The 19523-nt window shown below is 41.2% G+C and overlaps 2 protein-coding genes across 2 annotated transcripts; both read left to right on the plus strand.

Annotated features, from left to right (window-relative positions):
- Positions 1 to 1448: 1448 nt before the first annotated feature.
- On the plus strand, positions 1449 to 15180 carry nwd1 (NACHT and WD repeat domain containing 1; the record flags this gene model as incomplete). Its single annotated transcript, XM_079158429.1, has 19 exons — positions 1449 to 1596; positions 2635 to 2720; positions 2823 to 2939; positions 3659 to 4013; positions 4093 to 5404; positions 6643 to 6846; positions 6994 to 7147; positions 7847 to 7964; positions 8528 to 8692; positions 8857 to 9054; positions 9145 to 9267; positions 9342 to 9541; positions 10325 to 10594; positions 11557 to 11647; positions 11952 to 12100; positions 12463 to 12736; positions 12895 to 13448; positions 14434 to 14539; positions 14778 to 15180. The coding sequence occupies 19 exons, from the start codon at positions 1449 to 1451 to the stop codon at positions 15092 to 15094; spliced, it is 4941 nt and encodes a 1646-aa protein (XP_079014555.1). The 3' UTR covers positions 15095 to 15180.
- Positions 15181 to 16407: 1227 nt separating this feature from the next.
- pdzk1ip1 (PDZK1 interacting protein 1) lies at positions 16408 to 19266 on the plus strand. Its single transcript, XM_079157287.1, has 4 exons — positions 16408 to 16604; positions 17426 to 17543; positions 18515 to 18595; positions 19072 to 19266. Exons 1-4 carry the CDS (start codon positions 16538 to 16540, stop codon positions 19148 to 19150), a joined length of 345 nt encoding a protein of 114 aa, XP_079013413.1. The 5' UTR covers positions 16408 to 16537; the 3' UTR covers positions 19151 to 19266.
- Positions 19267 to 19523: the final 257 nt, after the last annotated feature.

A 19523-nucleotide genomic window follows, 5' to 3' on the forward strand; every position in this document is an offset into this window, starting at 1 on the left:
GCTCTACAGTAGCTTTGTTATCCTCATTATCGTCATTATCCTCGTCTCTGTCTTGGCGTAATTAGCGTAGAGCTACAGCTGTGGGCGGCAGCCCCTAGGGGGCCCAGACTCCCACGGGCCCCCGCAAACACTCAGGTGAGATCAAGGTGAACTGAGCTGGTACAATGTGCTTGGTTTAAAGTCTAGCTGGTAAAGATACTTAAACCCACAAAAAAACAGGGAGAGAGGATTTATTTATAGCAACACTGCAAACATCTGAGAAATCCTCTTTATCTGTCAAATTCACCTGCATGGCCTCACAGCTATAGGTGTAATTGATTTATTTTACAGCACGTCCCTGTGAATTCAGTAAGTTACAGAGAGAGGTCCAAGATGTGTTTAGCCTAGCTTAGCATAACGTTTCAAGCAAGCCTAAACAAGGGGAGTCAAGCTAAGACCCATGAGCTTACACACTTACCTAGAAGCTAATGCTAAGTCAAGAAACTAGCAAACTGACAAGTAGCTGCAAACCCGCCATCATTAGTAGTTACAGCTAAATAAAAATCTAATGTGAACTGTAATACAGTTGATTAGAGGAGTTAAAATTGTCTGGTTTCACAAACCCGCTTTAGATATGTTTTACATTTTTTTTTTTTTTAAAGTAGGCTATATATACTGTAACTAATTACAAAGCTAGCAGTACAGGTAGCCCAGCAGTTAGCAGTGTGGTTCAGGTTAGTTAGTGCTTCAGTTTAGCAGTTAAATAAATATACTCAGCCGTGGTGGTGTTCGTTTATAGCCTAGCCTTAGGAGTCTTACTTCTACATTTATGCTTCAAAAATCATAAAAGTTATCAAGATATTTTTAAAAAAAATCCCATTGGCTTTTTGTCGAGGGAACCGATGCGATGCTAACTTGGCCTACAAAAATATGTCATTCCTGCACAGCTCACCAACCTATCAAGTTACAACAAGAAAAGTTTAGTTTTAGCAAGATAAGTTTGTATACGTTGCACGTAGTAATGAGTAATAACACAAATGTATTGTAAGCAAATAGTTCCGTCATGGAGGCCCCCACAGCAGACTATTACCGTATGTGAGAACATTTTCAATGCAGGACTTTTACTTGTTATGGAGTATTTCTACAGTGTAGTAATTTTACCGAAGTAAATGATCTCTATACTTCCTCAACCTCTGGATAAAAAGCTAATGTAGCATGCTATAAATAATTATCAGCAGTGATGAAAAAATGATAAAATAATGTTTCGGTCTCATGCAGTTATTTCTTGATTAGAAAACAGTATGTAGCACTGACTACAGTAGCTCTCACTGCAGGTACAACAGCCGGTCAGGTGGGAGAACTAGTTGTCGTGGAGAAAATTCTCTGAGGGAAACAAAACAGGCTGAAGAGCAGCTGAGCAGAGGAAGGACAGATCAGATGACTGAAGAAGTCTGAAGAAGAAGAAGACGATGGCAGAGCATCCAGCAGCAGCAGCAGGAGGAGGAAGAAGAGGAGATGTCAGCTTGCATGACGTCCTGATAGGACGGATAGATGGAGCTCAGAGGACGAAGAGCGGCTCCAACATGATCCGAGTGTTCATCAGCTCCACCTTCACAGGTCAGGTCACTGTTTATACTCTCTACATCATGCAATGGCCAAATCAAGGACTACTACTGTGTACAGGTACTGTCTATATGCAACCAGTGTGTGTTGCACATTTTGGGGCCTTAACTAAAGATTTTCAACTTGTGAAATGATGTTGAGAAATAATAGATATTTTTTCACAGCAGAAATTTTGACTTGCCAAAGCAGGAAAAGCACAGGTGGAATTAATAACATTAGTGATCTCTTATGGCTGCATTCCATTTAGGTGACACAGGACACATTGTTTATGTGATTATTTACACCTGTGCTTTTCCTGCTTTGACAAAGCCAACATGTCTGCTGTGAAAAGGGTCTATTGTGGCGTCGTGCCTTGTAAAACTGTGAGAAAACTCTGCAGGAGAAGTTTGTGAATTACAAACAATTTTTAAAGAGGACGAGAACTAACATTTGTGCACTTTGGTATCATATAACTTTCAGTTTTTAAAATGTTATTCTAAAACTCCAAAAATTCTAAAACTATAAATTACGGAGAGTTTTTTTCTAAGGTTTACAACAAGTGATAAACTTACGGAAGCACAATGCATTTCACTAAAGACATACAACTGATATACCTTATCTCATAATTATGAGCTACTATCTCGAAAATATCTCATTCTTATCAGAAAAGATTTTGTAATTACCTGATCCGGATCTCGTAATCATGACAAAAGATCTCATGAATATGAGAGCCTAGTTCGGTAAAGTTGGAAAGCTATTCACAGATTTGGACTTCCAAGATCAATACCTTGTGCAACAAAATATTTGATAACTTCATTGTCATGCAGAGTAGTGTAACCAAAATCACTGCATACATCAATGGTCTCCTGGTTACACTTATTTTGGAGGAAACAAATTATTTAGCATATTTTTGCGAATTTCTATTGTGAAAAATAGTGTGACCAAAATCACCACAATATTAACTTCGGCTCTGCTGAGGTCATTTCAGATCATCTTACAGATTTTGCTTTAAACTCTTTTTAAAAAATTGTAATCACGCTGCCATCTGGTCAGATATGAGCAGCGAGAGGAAAGCCCTACTGGAGAAAGCTTACCCAGAAGTCCTTGCTTTATGTCGCAGTCTGGGGCTGGTGTTTGAGGTCAGTAAGACAAAGAAATCCAGTAACAGATAATGTGATGTATAATGTCTGCGGTTTCAGTGAATACCCGCTCATTGATCAGTGAGGTCCCTCCCTGTTCAGGTGGTGGATCTGCGTTGGGGGATTCGAAGCGACTCGTCTGGAGATCATGAGGCCTGCGAGATCTTCCTGCAAGAGATCAAGAGCTGTCAGAGGATTTCAGTCGGTCCAGCTTTCGTCGTGAGTCTCTCATCTTCCTTAAATTATAATTCAGATTTTTCTCATCTTTATTGTTGTTTTATGTGAAAAGCAACAAGCTGGATTTGTTTGTTTTAATGCTGTGGTTTGATAAAATTCTTTGAAACATATTTTGACCCATTTACAGTATTTATTCTTGCATCAGGTAGCTTTAGCTGCTACATAAGCAGGGCTCTCACACATCCAGGAAATATCAATAACCTCCGGTCTTGGATAAGACCTGGAAAAAAACTAAAAGCATTCAAAAAGTTTTGATCTCTAATATTTTACTGATGTCAGAACCCATTTTTGTCATTACTTATTATTTGCATTTTTTCAGTAATAGTCATTTAATATATTTGTCTCTCTATGCAGTAGGTTTTCTTGATTAATTGTTTGGTCAGTAGAATGTCAGAAAATTGTAAAAAAATTAATAAATAAGAGGAAAAGTCCATTAAAAATGTTCAAAGCCCACAGTCACGTCTTTTTTGTTCAACCAACACTCCAAAAATCTAAAATATTGAGTCAGGAGTAGCCATCACATTTCCTTCTCCAGGGAACACTTAAACAAAATCAACCTGAAGCCAATATACTGTCCAGTGTATTGGTTATATATTGGATCATTTTATGAGATGTTGTGTTAAAGCATTTAATTTAATCCAGGATTATGTTTCAGCTCATTCTTCCTCTTCTCTTTACTTCCCTGCGTCTGGGCTCCAAAGGCTCTGCTGGGGAACCGGTACGGCCACCGCACTCTTCCTCGCCTCATACCAGAGAAACAGTTTGAAGTCCTTTTGTCCAAACTCTCCAAAAACCCGGATGGCGTCAAGCAGCTGAATAAGTGGTTCTTAAAAGACAACAATGCGGTCCCACCTACTTACGTGCTTCAGCCAATCACGACTCACTTCCCCCACTACAGCGACCTCCGACCTGAGAGCAGCCCGCAGCGTGACAAAAACCTTGTCTCTTGGCGTTTCACAGAGACTCAACTGTTGCAGCTCCTACGCTCCGCCGCCACGGATGCCGAGGCAGCCGGTGACATCACAGCTGAGCAGAAACAACACTTCTTCACATCAGGTCAGAGATGTCTGACACAGTTTGTCTTTGTCTCAAAAGTTTTTATGAAATTTGATGGTCTCTGTCTTCTTTTCCACAGTCACAGTACAAGAGTTTGAGCAGGGTTTGTGGAAGGACAGCAGCGAATCGTCAGCTCTGCTCTTCGTGCGAGACATTCCCCACCAGAGGGTGAGGAATGGACCAAAACGTCTCGCCAAGTACATGGACCTGACTGCCGAAGGGCTTCTGGATGCAGAGGCCCAGGGACTCCTTGCCGGCCTCAAGTCCCGCCTCAACGCAACACAGCAGAAAATCCTCAACTTGCACTGCGTGGAGCTCAGCAAAGGAAGCATCGACCCCAAACGCAAAGAGCACGCCCAGTACCTGGACAGCGTCTGCGAGCAGTTTGTCTCGCAGATGAAGGCCAGGATCGGAGCGGTGGTCGATTCGCTGGTGGTTGGGAGGCAGAGGAGGATTTGGGGGAACATTGAGGAAGAAAGGGCGGAAATCTCAGATCGGGTGGTTGAAGAAGTTGTACGGCACGCCACCATGAGCACCAAGCTGTGCAGAGGTCTCTACGGCAGGGAGGGTCTTCTGGGTAAGCTCTGCTGCACCATGTGGGAGTCGACCAACGTCCACCACAGCCCGCTGGTGGTGCATGGGGATGCTGGGATGGGGAAGACAGCTCTACTGTGTAAACTGGCGCAGGAGATGCGTAGCGTTCTGGAAGCCGGTGCGCCGGTGGTGATCAGGCTGCTGTCGGATCGCCATCCTCAGAGACCCGACGTCGATCACGTCCTCCGCAGCGTCTGCCTACAGATATGTTTGGCTTGTGGTTTGGCTCCGCCCTCGCCGCTGACGGCCAACACTCACCTGGAGTTGCTCTGGTTCTTCAGGAACATCCTCACCGAGATTTCCCAGCAGGGGAACACTCTGCTCATCATCTTGGATGCTCTGGATCAGCTGTCAGACCAACATCATGCCCACAAACTCCACTGGATACCCGCCGACCTCCCACCCAATGTCCACCTTGTGGTTTCCATGGATACCAACAGTGAGGCATTTGCTAATATGCGGCTGAAGTTGAAGAGTTTAGAAAGTTTCTTTGAAGTGGAGCGTTTGTCCCGTGACGAAGGAAAACAGATAATGGAGTCGTACCTGCTAGCATCTCAGCGAACTTTGAGCCCCGAGCAAAGCAACGCCGCTCTAAAAAGCTTCGAGCAGACCGGCTGTCCTCTGCACCTCACACTGATTCTGTCTGCAGCCAAACGCTGGACGTCCTTCACCCTGCTCAAAGCATCACACCTGGGCCCCAACACACAGGAAATGATGTCACAGCTGTTCTTGATGCTGGAGGAGAAACATGGGAAGGAGCTGGTGGGCGGGGCTTTAGGGTACATCACCCTGGCAAGGTGAGGAGATTTGTTGTGTAACCAGGCGGCCACCTCCGAGTCTGAAAAGTGTCAATGCGGAAGTACCTTAAACCTGCATTCTCTCTAATTACCAGCAGGGGACAACACTTCCGGTTGTAAAAGAAGTCTGGTTGTATAGAAGTCTATGAGAAAATGACTCTTAATTCTCACTTACATTGTAAACATGAGTTTATGGTCTCAATCGCTAGTTTCAAGTCTTCTTCAATACAGCATGATGTTCATTTAGTAAATTATGGTCCAGTGAAAAAAAATAAACGTTAAAGCAGGTTATGCATTAGGGTGGACTTCAGGTCTCTACCATGGTGTTGTCTGTTCTGGGAGTTGTCTTTGTTTTTGTCGTTCAACTTTAACCCTTTCACTGTATGCTTTCAGCTCATGCTAATTATTGTTACATTTTAGTCGCCTAAAAATGTCTTATTCAGTGTTCGTGATGGCCGAACTCGAGGCTTCAAAATAGCAGTCCATAAATAGGTGACGTCACGGTGACTTCTTTCACTCTCCTATGCGTGTAACTCTGTGGTAACAGACTAAGATAGTAAGAGATGGTGTTAATACTTTATGCTAGTGCTAATTAGCAACCGTGCTTAAAAGCTGCACTCCTGTATTTGTTTAGAGCTTGTTCAACAAGACGTGTTTGTTTGTAGATAAGGAGACTTCAGCAGGAATGTGGCTCTTATGGTAGAACGGTGATGCTACTTCTTTATGCAATGAAGGAAGAGAACTGACATAATCCTATAGCCAAAATATCTGTCCATTTTGTCCAGAATAACTTATTAAAGTAAAATATATTTAGTTTTCTCTATCATCAGAGTAACATCCCTGTAAAGATTTTTCTAAATTTAAACCACAATGGGGATAAACTTTGCAGAATATATATTTGAACAAAACTAACCTGCAAATGTCAACATTGTTTAGCAACAAGGGGCTTTATAATGCATATTATTTCTATAATAATACAATATCAGAAATACATTTTAAATTACTTTGAGTTTGAGTGTTTCTTTACTGTAACTTGTGGAGAAAAGGATAAACAATGATTCCTCCAGTTGAAATAGCATTCTGTTAGTTGTGGTATGTTTATATCTGAATTGTGTTGCCACAACAGTGTTAGTACTAAAATTATAACAATAAGGATAATATTTTTTTTTAATGAAATTGTCCACAGAACATTGCAAGGCTTAAGACAATGAAAACAAACTGATCTTCTGACTTCTCAGGGAAGGTTTGCTGGAGGCTGAACTACGTGACATCATGTCCCTGGATGATGACATCATCAGTGAGGTGTACAGGTACTCCCTCCCTCCGTCTCCCTCGTTGATCCGGCTGCCTCCCCTCCTCTGGGCTCGACTCAGACGGGACCTCGAGGATCAGCTGGAGGAGCGCTGGACAGGCGGGGTCGCCTCCATCGCCTTCAACAACCGGTAAAGAAGAAGAAAAAACTAAATTAATATCAATTTGTATATATATATACATATGTATATATTTATATGAATGTATAAATGTATAAAGATAAATGATCATACAGGTCAAAAGTCAAATGTTTGAGAAATGTGTATTTATGTGTGCAGGCATCTGTGCGAGGCAGTTTCAGCTCGGTATCTGACATCACAGCGGCGGGGACGGAACCTCAGGATCCTGGCGGAGTACTTCCTGGGGCGGTGGTCGGGGAAACTGAAGCCGGTTGCTCTGCCAGGCCTGTCGCTGCTCCTCTCTGACAGAAAGGTACAGATGATACAGAACAGCGGCAGCCTCCGGTTCTGAAGAGTGAAGCCAATGCGGAAGTGTCTTACACCTGCATTATCTCTCCTGACCAGCAGGGGATGACTCCTCTGATTGTAAAAAGAAGTCTGATTGTATAGAAATCTATGAGAAAATGACTCTACTTCTCTCTTGATTTCTTACTCACTAAACATTGTAAACATGAGTTTATGGTCTCAATCTCTAGTTTCAAGTCTACTTCAATACAGCATGATGTTCATTTAGTAAATGATGGTCCATTTAGAGTCAAACAGACCATAAAGCAGGGTATGTTTTAGAGCTACCTTGTGATTGACAGGTCCCTACCGCCACCAGAGCCGTTTACTGTGTCTCTACGTCACTCCTCCGCAGTCCAAATATGGTCACTTCCATTGACTAGTTTCAAAAAGTAAAGATGGTTACGGCCTAAACGCCGTAGTAAAGGCTTCAAAACATCAGTCTTTAAACTATTGGGTGACGTCACGACGACTCACTGTTCACTTCTTATAAACAGCCTATGCACAGAACGCATTCTTCTACAAAGGTAAACTCTGCAAGTGATTCATTCTACATCCCTGATATCATTCAGAGGAATTGACATACCTGTACTTCAGCTACATAAGTGATTACCTGTCTGTTGGTGGTGGACTTTGATTGGCTGCGCGGTGTTACTGTACTATAAAGGTCCCGCCCCAGCCACTTTGGTTTGCTCCAGGATTGGCCAACGTCAGGAAGCTGCAGGAGCTGCCCCATCACCTGCTGCATGCTGGTCTGTGGGATGAGCTGCGACAGGAAGTCATTGGTAAGATGTGGGACGGGATGTGGAAAAATCCCAGTAGATCAGCAGTTTCTGACACTCAAACCAGCCCATCTGGTACCGACAACCAGGTTCAAAGTCACTTAAATCCCCTTTCTTTCCTATTTTGATGCTTTGTTTGAACTTCAGCAGACTGTCTTGACCATGCCTACATGCCCGAATGCATTGAGTTACTGCCACGTGATTGGCTGATTTGATGTTTGCGTTACAGTTGAACAGGTGTATCTAATACATCCCTTTTCAGTCACTGCTATAATACATTTTTACATTTAGTTGGTCATTTTTTAACTGAATAAGCACGTTTGTTTTCTCCTTAATCACTTTTCTTTTAAATCCTTAAATAACATAGATTTAAAATACCAGCATGCTGAATGTTGTCTTTGGACAGTATAAAAAATGTTGGCACAAAAGTACAGAAATAAATATTTATGATAGGTTTAACATTTTAAGTTCCAGTATTGTTTATACAATCTGTTATTTAGTATGACTTGTACAAACCAGTTCAGTCGATTCATCAAGTATTATTAATTAGTGCTACTGTTTTTCAGGCAGTGCAGAGTGGCTGTACTGTAAGAGCAGGGTGTGTGGGGTGTCCAGTGTGATCCAGGACCTGGACCAGTGCTCCCAGTACATGGACTGCACTGACACCAGACTGATCCGAGACACTCTGGTCCTGATCAAACCCAGTCTGGACGTCCTGGATGGTCACATGGGTCAGTTATTCTGTGTCAATGTTTTATTATACAATGTGTCCCTCAGAATTTTTATTTTAGAAAAAAAATGTTTTCTAAACCGAAATAAATAAAGTAAGAAGTTAATGAAATATTTGTGTCAAATGCTAACGAATGCAGTCATTTGTTTTTCTCTTTGGTTCCAGACACATTTCTCTTTTACACCGAGCTGTTGGCCCGACTCTGCTCCTTGGCCATGCCTTTCCCCTCTGTGATTGGTCAGCTGTGCAGTCAATGTGAGGAGAGGTTACTGATGTGTCCCGAGCCGATATTCATTCCTAAGTGCAGTTTCCTGCAGCAGCCAGGGGGGGCGTTACAACACACACTGACCGGACTGCAGGGAGGTCAGAAACATTACGTTGTTACTCTGAATGAAGCATAAAGTTAGATAAAGTAGAGATTCATTATTTTTTTACCTGTCGTCGTGTCTTCAGGTGTGCTCTGTGTGGACGTCAGTGTGGAGGCGGGGCTTCTGGTTGCAGGTTCAGATGACGGCATGGTGGCGGTCTGGAGCCTCGCTGACCAGAGGCTTGTACACTCACTGCTGGGACACACAGGTCAGTCTGCGTTCATTAAAGAATATGTATAATGAAATAGTGATTTATTATTGACGACAATAATCTGCGTGTAGGTGCGGTTCTGTTCGTCAAAGTGGTTGACAGCGCCTCCCACTGCTTCTCATTGGCTGCTGACGGCTCTCTGAGGAGGTGGAGCCTGATCGACGGCCAACAGCTGCTCTGCATCCAGGAGGTGGTGCCTGTTGACTCCACCCCTTCCTCAGTCCACCTCCACCTGTCTGAACAGCTGATCTGTGTTTACACCAGGACACAGGTACTACCTATTACTACAACCAGTACTACTAGTACTACTACTTTGACTGCTGTCGCCACTGCTGTTAATACTACTGATATTAAAGTTCCTGTGGGGAATTTTTAACTGGTTCTGAAACGGTCTCAATATTATACTGATGGCTCTTTATGACCTACTTAAGTAAACAAGAACACCAGAAGACTATTTCTATGTAGTCACTCTTAAAGCTTGTGTTGGTGCCACTAAGTCGGATCCCGTGAAATATCGGACAAAATCATGCAGGTTCACCAGAAACTCATTCAGCTCAGACTCCAGTGAGGCCTCTGGCTTCAGTGCCGCCTTCGACCTGCAGTCTTAAGCCACAGTGGGAGGTGGGGGTGGCACCCGGCAGCAGTGTCATTCGGCCAGGAGCAGAGATTTGCCTCGCTGCTTTTCAGATTCCCGTATAGCGGGGCCCGTTGTAGGGAAGGGAGGCACGGGAGAACCAGAACCAAGAATGTGTGGGGCAGACTGCCAGACCCTGCTGCAGTAAAATTAGAGGTTCTCTAACGGGAATCTGGTGCACCGAAACACTACCGCTTATGTCCACATGGACCGCCAAAATCAACACAAAATGTAATTTCCGCATAGTAGCTTTAATATTCACTGCTATTACTACTACTACTCGTACTACCACAACGACAAGTTCTACTGCTTTTACCACTGCTCATACTACTGATATTGATATTCACTATTACTGTTGCCACGGCACATCTTTACCTTTAAATCATTTCTGACTCTCCTTCCGTCTGGTTGTTGTTGCAGGTGAAGGTGTGGAAGGAGCTGGATGGAGATGAGCTCCTCCTCAGCAGCAGCAGTGATGACGACGGGTCGGTGGTTCTGGGAGTTTTGGGAGCATCGGTCGTTCGTCTTTGTGACTCCGGTTTGGTCAGAATATCTCATCCTGTTAATGAGACTCCAACTGTTGAGACTCGGCTGGAAAACTCACAGAGACGTTTAACTCCTGTGAAATCTGTTATGTTACCGAAACGTGGGAAAGTGTTTGTGGTTTCTAAAGAAGGATTCCTCTATCAGGTGTGTGTTTCAATCATCCGTTTGGGGTTGTTGCTCTGCAAATTGTAGTGTCTGTAGACTTTAGTGCATAGAGAAGTAATACATCTGAAATTAGGAAGCCTTCTTTTTATGTAAAAAAATACTATTCTAATAGTTTGGTCCTTAACAGCCATTAAAATATCACACACAAAAATGCAAATCTTGTATTCAAGCTTAAGTTACTAGTTACTGCATAAATTGGGCACAAAACATAAAGCTGAAACAATTTTCTGATAAATTAATTAGAAAACTAACGGCATCTATTTTGTTGGTCTAACAGCTTGAAGTGATTTTTTCATGGCTCAAGCTTCACAAATGTGAAGATTTGCTGATTTACCTTTTAATAATGTCAATAATTGTAATGTATTAGTAATGATGTTGAAGTTTGAACTGTTGGTGTCACTTTGGGCTCTGGGTGACTGTGACAGCATTTCTCGCTATTTTGACTATTTTATACAAACAAATCAATCGATTAATAGCAAAAATAATCAGCAGATTAATCCATAATGAAAATAATAATTAGTTTCTAGTTCAAAATGAGCTCCACCTCAAACAACTATAACAGTAAAATCCTGCTTTTACATTGATGTACGAGTGATAATATTCTAATGATATAATATATTATAGTGTAACACTCAAACGGGAAAAAGAATTCTGTTCTGTTTCTCTTATACTTTCAGTACATTTTCCTGATCATATTTACATTCTTTAACTCAATGCAGGATAGAGTATTTTTACAATGTATTAGTACTTTTGCTTAAGTTAAGAATCGGAATACTTTCTCCACGACTGTTTGTAGGTCATAGACAATACAAACCCATAGGGGGATGCCAATCTAAACACAGTAACTTTATATTCAACATTAAAAACCCAACATAGCCAGTTTTACTTCTGCTACACATCATAATAACTGATGATGGTGATACTGTCCTTCCTGTCTGCAGATTTCCAGGACGGGGAGACAGACAGCCGTCAAGTTTCCTCTGGTTCCTTCTTTGCTTTCTGTTACTGAAGATGAAAAAATACTGATAGCAGGTCTGACTCTCTTATTGATTTAACTTGTGAAATAAGTCAGTGTTTCTTAAACTATAACTAGCTGCAGCAAATACATAAAAAAACAGTGCTTGGGTAGTTTGTTTCATCTGTATTAATGAGCCATAATACAGTATTTTAGAATATGATTTTAGAAAAACTTCCAGGCTTTCTTCATGTTATCCTCCATGTTCAGCATTTGCATTACCTGATTTCTCAGAGTAACCTGGCCTCTTATGTGCATATAATCATAGTGTGACAGAAAGGTTAATGTGTTCCAGCTGATCCCTGTTTGTGTCCTCTGCAGGAAGTGAGCGGACTCTGAGCCTCTTTAACATCGACAGAGACTCTGTGGACGGATTCCTCGACCTCCAACACGACGACAGTGTTTTGTCCAGCTGTGTGTCTTCAGACTGCCGACTGCTCGTCTCCGGAGCTGCTGACCAACTCATACGAGTAACAGACTAAGACACAGTAGATGTCGATGGTAGAGTAGACGGTAAATGTGATGTGCTAGCAACTGCTTCACAATAAAAAGCTGATCCAACAGCTTCACAATTGGAGTAAAGGCTGTAATGTTGCTTCATAGTAAAAGCCCTCCAGTTGCGTCACAGTTCAAAATCATCCAGTTAAAACCCTTTACCTGCAAAAACCATGCAGCTGCTTTACAGTGACAGAAATACTCACAGGCTTCATACAATTGCTTTATGAACCTTACTGCAAACTACAGTTTGAAAACGTAAGTGAGTCAACAGCTCCGGCTGTCACATAGGCAGTATTTCTGTCCCTTATATTCTGTACAAACTTTTTTTTCTCAGATCTGGTCGGTGACCACTGGAGCGTTGTTGGACACTCTGTGTGGTTCAGACTCTCCCGTCACTTCTGTTGTGCTGTATCACGGCTTTGTGGTATCGGCCTCGACAGCTGTTGCTAGCGTCCATCTGTGGAGTTTGAAGTATGACACCCGCCACAAGCCCACTGCCCGCATTCCTGCAGGCTGCGCCCATGTTGCCGTCACTAAAGACGCAGACCTCGTTTTCTACGTCCGGCAGCAGAGCCAGACAGAGCTCATCAGCTGGAACAACAATACAGGTCACGTCTGGTGCAAAGACAAAGAGATGCACTTGTTTGTTGTTTTGCCAATACACATTGACCTCCATTAGCTTGGCCAGTATGGTAATCATGTTAAAGTTATAAAAGCACCTTCCGCACGGGGAGACTCCTAAACCTCCTCTTGGATCTCCCTGCAGGTTCTCTATCGGAGCGTTTGGCGGTCTCTGCTGAGGTTTGCTGTCTGGAGTTAGCTCAACACAAACGGCTGCTGCTGTGCGGCCTGACCACCGGCACCGTCCTTATCTACCCGTTAGCCCTGCCCCAGGAGACGCTCTGTATCCCCCCTCCAGAGAGCCTCTCCAGGGTGCTCTGCCTGGCCGTCAGCTCCCAAGAGAAGCACATGGCAGTGGCCTACGAGGACTCCATTTGTTTGTTCGAGATCACCACTAGAGACAGCTTCCCCACGGTGGAGGGACCCCTGGAGGGGTTCCCCCTGTCCCTCCTCCACGCCCCTCTGTCCTCCATGGCCCTGCTGTCCGATCGCAGGCTGCTGTACGGGACGAGCTGCGGGGAGGTGAAGTTCCATGACTTCCGCGACGGCAGCAGCTCTGATCTGGAGCCTCACTGCAGCAGAGTCACCTGCGTAACGGTCAGTAACTGGGAGACCCACGCCCTGGTGGGCTCCGAGGACGCCATCCAGAGGCTGTGGAGGCTGAGCCCACTGGTCCTGGACCACACCATGGAGTACAAGGTCACAGCTACTGTACATCTGCAATAAACTACCTGAGGACAAGTTTGATGTTTTCTCCACTAACTATAAATGATGTACACTTTACGTAAGTGCATGTCATTTCCAGTGGTGGAAGAAGAGCTCAGTACTTGTACTTATACAACAGGGTAGAAATACTCAGTTACATGTAAATATCCTGCTTTCAAAATCGTACTTCATTAAAAGCACGTTAGGATCAAAAAAGTGATAGCATCAAATATACTTAAAGTACCGAAAGTGAAAGTGCTCACTTTGCAGAATGATTGATGTATATACAAATATATGTATATATAATGTTTATATATATAACACTGATGACCAAAAACAAAAATAGCCATGACACATAAAATAATGAATGAATGATTCATGTTTTGTATTTATTAACTAATTACTGTCAAATAAATGTAGTGACATAGTAGCATAAAATAGAAATACTAAATAAATAAAAGCTAAATAAAAAACAAAAAGTATCAAAAAGTATACAAAATTGTATTTAAGTACAGCACTTGAGTATTTAATTACATTCCACCACTGGTTATTTTAAATGTATACAATCAGATCCAAAAATAACATAATACTTAAATTCCCCCTATTTATCATTTATACACAGTAATGTTCATATTACTGTGTATAAATGATAAATAGGGGATATGTATAATTATGTAGTTGTAAGCCGATATAAGGCCATTATAAGTGTTTATTCATGTACAGTATTTGTCAATAACTATAACTACTTTTATGATTTGTAACTTCTCCAACGAATACACGTTATATATTAACTGTTACATTACGTTGTCATTCATTATCTGTTTCCGTGGCAGTGTGTTAAAGATACTTCACAGAGGAAGTTATAGTTGTTTACACATTTTGTACGACAACAGTTATAAGTTATAAATATTTACCTTAAAATAAAGTGTTCATGTTATCATGATACACAAAATCACAATGTCCCAATGTTGCTGTTCAGGGGTTTTTCTTCGAAGGCGTCCTCTCTGCTGCTTTCTCTGATAGCGACCAGTTCGTCTTCACTGGATCTCAGGACAGAACTGTCAAAGTGTGGGACGTCGCTACAGGTACTATGTACAATATAAATATAAATGTATATCCTAAAGTATATATATATGAATATAACCCTATACAATAATACAACAACAGTGTCAATGGAATTAAGATGATAGTACAGAATGGAGGTAGTAGTGCAGCATGACTGATTAATTGTTCATCAGTGTGACTATCAGATGAGTACTGAGAATGAAGAGGCCCTGTTGGCCGTCACTCATCTGTTTGTATGTCCTTGTTTCTTCCTGTCAGGAAACCTGCTGTACGTTCAGTACGTCTACTCCCCCGTCGTCAGGATGGTGACCTTCAGGAACGGTTTCGTGGCGTTGTCTCAGCAGGGCTCCGTCATCAGAGAGGTGTTTCGCTGCCCGGACCACGTCAGTCCGGACTACAACCCTCTTAGGAACGTCAAGGCCCAGTACCGGGTCACCTCCAGGGAGAAGACGAACCGAGTGGGCCAGCAGAGCCCGGGGTCCGACCTCCAGGACTACAACCCGGCCCAGTTCAACCTGAACCTCATGAGCATGCTCCGAGCAAAACCCTCCTCCTCCACCTGTCTCCTACTTTAGGGACACCGGGGCCCAAACTCCAGGGGCCATTAGGCTCAAGGGAGAAAATCTATTTTTATAGTCAAGAAATTAATTAATTCAGTTGTGACCAGAGTTAATGTACACGTTAACTACACCAATTACACATTAATGTATAAATATACTGTAAACATCTTGTTTATAACATGAAACATTTATTAAAACTTCTTTTTAGGTTTCTGGATTCCTCATATACAAAATATGACAAAATATTTAAAAAACTGATTTACACAATTTAGCCATATTTTGTTAAAAATATGAGTATAGCATGAGTGAGTGCAGATGGACAGAGGAGAGGTGGACCCACAACTAACTAGACCTGCTGTCCTCTGTGAAGACAACAGGGGTGAGTACTGATTATGAACGATAGCTGTTCAGTTTTACGCTAAGGTTCTTTTGCAAAGCGCTATCCGCTAACCCCACAGAGTAACACTACACACTACACACTCTAATTCTGCTCCAACCCATCATTTCTAAAAAACTAAAAGTAAAAAAAGCAACTATGAGGTGTATTAATCTGCTGTAATGAATGTTAATGTTAGAATGTCCAGCTAGCTTGTTTAGTTATAAGCTAGCTAACTAGTTTATAAGCTAGCTAACTAGCTAATAACCTTCAGTCAAAACCAAGCTTTCATTTCAAGTCTAAGAGTTAGCATATCATTATCGAAATGAAAAAAAGTCCCCCAACTCCTTTTGGGAGAGAAAAACACCCAATAATAAAGTAATTTAGCGTTTTTTGATGGATAATTCAACTAAAAAGGTACTCGGACTGATCAGTAATCATTCTAATGCAGTAAAGAGAGAGCTACACAGAGCTCTTTGTAGTTAAGATTGGAAAGGTGATTATTCGGTTCGCACATTGTTTTTGGTATTCTAACATTATTATAGAAAGCTTAATGACCAATTTAATTATACTTTATAATTTGCTACATTATTTAAATGTACATACATAAAGACAATAACATCTGTATTTCTTGTATACACTAAAGTGCTTTTGTGAAGCACTTTTTCACACTTTTCAGCAAAAGTGACGATTTCCGGCAAAAAATTACAAGTCTAGAGAGTTCATAATATAATATTATATATCCTCTCCTGGATCAACAGGCATTTTAACTCTCTATTAAACAACACAGGAATTAAAGGCTGTAGATGTTGAAGGCAGCAGTGTAACAGACCACCTGAGAGGAAACACAAACATGATTGGGTCATAAACACAGAGAGCTGATAAAAGCTTTTCTCGTGAGTCAGAGTCTGTATTGTGAGTTTGAGTTAAACATTAACGGGACACCTGCAGCACCGCCTTACACTCTGCTGTTAGTTTCACACTTGGAAGGTGTAACTCGACGTCTGAAGCGGCGGGTTTATTTCTTTCTGTGATTCTTTACGTTTTGGGTTTTTTTCTTCCATCAGAGCGGAGAAGCAGCGATGGGGAAACTCTGCGCAGTGATTTCCTGTTTGCTGCTGAGTGTGGGAGCGGTGACGGCCCAGGGAGGTACGAGCTGTTCCAACTGTACTCACAATTCCTATGAAGACACGGCTATACCAGTTATATTAGTCAGTAGTGCTCAAACAGTTCATTAATACTATGAAACGTGTTAGTGTTTGAGATGCGAACTGTTTCCTTACTAACCCTTGTCTCTATAAAATGTCAGAAATCATAATTATAAGAGTACTATAGTAAATGTACTTAGTTTTGTTCCACCGCTGAATAAAATACAGTATATGGCAAATATAAATCATCAAATAATCTCATCAGGAGCTAAAACCAGAAATTGTTTAGATTTATTTGTAGAAAAATCAATAAAACAATGAATAGATGATGGAAATAGAAGCTGTTTGATCAAGTAATCCATCAACCAAATTATTGTTTCAGCTCAAATAGTACGGATTAGTTATTTAATTAAAACACTCTTTGGTTCCAGTTTTGTGACTTTGCTCTGCTTCATATCAGTTGAAAGTGAATCTCTCACAATAAACATGTTTTTTCAACTTCTTTTGGATTTATTGAAAATGTAATTGGTGATAAGGATAATAAGTATACAAGGAAGCAGATTTGAATTCCTGTTAATATGATTGTGGTCCTATAAAGGAGACACACCTGGGGAAACGTGTTTCAGCTCTTACTGAGTCCTACATTTACTTTAAATGAGTATTTCTATTTCATGCTACTTCTATTTCACTGCATGTCAGAGGGAAACCTTTTACTTCCCTTTTAGAATTGGGGTCACAGAAACGCGTCCCTGAAAGCAGCCGTTTAATTAAAACAAGAGTTTGGAGTTTGAATGACCTCTGACCTCTGTGTATGTGTTGCAGCTCAGACTGAACGTCTGCTGCCTCAGTGGCTCACCGGGCTCATCGCCGTCACCGGCTTCCTCTTCCTCACCTTTGTCGGCGTCCTGGTGAAGAAGGCCTGGTGTGAGGAGCCAAGAAGGTCAGGCAACTTTATCTATATATATATATATATATATTCATTTCATTTGAGCTCATTTTGACAGAGTAGTGACTAGAGTTGATTACACACAAACTGCAGGCTTCCTTTTGTTGAAATATATTTGACTTGTTTTAATATAAATTATAAAATGCTCAAATAATGAACAATAAATCACTATTTAAAAAATTGTTCACTTTGTTTTGCTGCCTTGTTAGTAACAGTTTGTAAGCTGGATTTTAAAAATGTCTCTAAAACTAAAAATGTAACTAGTAATTAGTACAATACTTACAATAATCTGATACTTTATGCTTCTACACCACTTCATTAATCCGACAGGTGTAATAACTTTACAGGTTAGGATTTACATATATTCCTTTAGAAAGTCAATTAAGCAATCATTCATTTGTTTATTTAAACATATGTTTTTATTGAGCATTTTATGCTTTTATTTGACAGTGAGTGGAGAGAGACAGGACATGTGTGGAGAGAGGGTAGAGGGATGATGGTGGGACTGAGGACCTGCTGCTCAGGGCATTGTGCCTGTGTGGTATGCGTCCTAACCGCGCAGCTATCGGGTCACACAACCAATTATTTATTAAACAGAAAATGAATCAACAGCCATTTATCGAGCAAAGATTTCTACAGTTAACCGGTCTGTTTGGTTGGTTGGTCGGGCAAAACATTGAATTATTTTTGGACAATCTACAGACAAAATGTTTGATTGATAAAATATTCGTATTTGAGTATTTGATAATTCTATTAATCGTTATTTACAGCCTTATGCTGATGGAAGAAAATCGGAAAAATTCCAACATTTACATTTTAGCTTATAGACTTTCTTTTTGGTGTCAAGTGTAAATGTTTTAGTTTTTGTTCATGGGGACTCTTGAAAATTGTAACGTCTTTACTTTATAGACAAAACTAAATATATATTGAATAATAAGGTCGAAATAAAGTGCATCTGTCTACAGGAAGAAGACGTCTGTGGAGTTGGTGGGAGAAAATGAATTTGTCAACGAAAACACCTACGAGACCAGTCTGGACGTGGTCCGGTAGGAAAACCACACTAAATACAACTAAATACTTTACTCTCTCTCTGTGTGTTAAAAGCCTCTTGGATCAGCTGGAAAATGCATCGTCACAAAGCTGAAAACAGGTCCTCACAGGACAGCGACGCCACAAACACATGATGATCTGATAGAATATGATGCATCGCTGTAGATTAAACAGGATATAAAGGAGTTACAATTCAACCCACACATTAATGCAGCAGTAATATGAATCCAGAAACATCAGATATAATAAACAGTGAACACTGACAGGGAACATTTTTACTGCACAATCAATACTTTTCTCATGTTAGGTATATTTTGCTGATAATACTTGTTGCTTAAGTACGGTTTTGAATGCAGGACTTTTGCTTGTTGTGGAGTATTTTCAGTGTGGTATTAGCACTATAAGTAAAGGATCTCAGTACTTCTTCCATCACTGATATATAAGTTTTAACAACACAATGTTTGTCCATCAGGAGCAAAGAAGACGTGAACATTTACGACAACCTGGTGTTCAACGGCACTGAAGAAACCGTTACCGTTACCGCCATGTGACCGTCCCGCAATGATCCTATTGGCTGTCTGAACATTGTCCTCACTAACTCTGGACACATGAAACACACACTTCTTTGTATGGAAAAAAATTACATTTGATGAATTTCTTTGATAAATGGTGTCTTTGTTTTATTGTACCTGTTGTCCCCGGCGGGTGGAGCTGAGAGTCGGATATCTTTTTGTTTTGTTTTCTTGTTTATTCAAGTTCTATCATTTAGCAGAAAGTGTGAGATTATTATATGGCTAATGAATCATATTTATTGGTTCGTAGGCTTAAACTAGATCTATATATTAGGTACGGTGTTTGCATGTTTTTCAGTCACCTCTTGAGATTCACAGTAGTAAACCAGGAAAAGCAGCTGTCTGTCCTGTG

The sequence above is a fragment of the Pholis gunnellus genome, assembly GCF_910591455.1.
Source record: "Pholis gunnellus genome assembly, chromosome: 4".
NCBI lineage: Eukaryota > Metazoa > Chordata > Actinopteri > Perciformes > Pholidae > Pholis > Pholis gunnellus.

Excerpts from the sequence above, each read along its gene's own strand:
- pdzk1ip1 (XM_079157287.1), top strand. The coding sequence starts at position 16,538 with ATGGGGAAACTCTGCGCAGTGATTTCCTGTTTGCTGCTGAGTGTGGGA. Across the intron at positions 17,544-18,514 it reads TGGTGTGAGGAGCCAAGAAG|GAAGAAGACGTCTGTGGAGT; the intron begins GTCAGGCAACTT and ends ATCTGTCTACAG. Across the intron at positions 18,596-19,071 it reads ACCAGTCTGGACGTGGTCCG|GAGCAAAGAAGACGTGAACA; the intron begins GTAGGAAAACCA and ends TTTGTCCATCAG.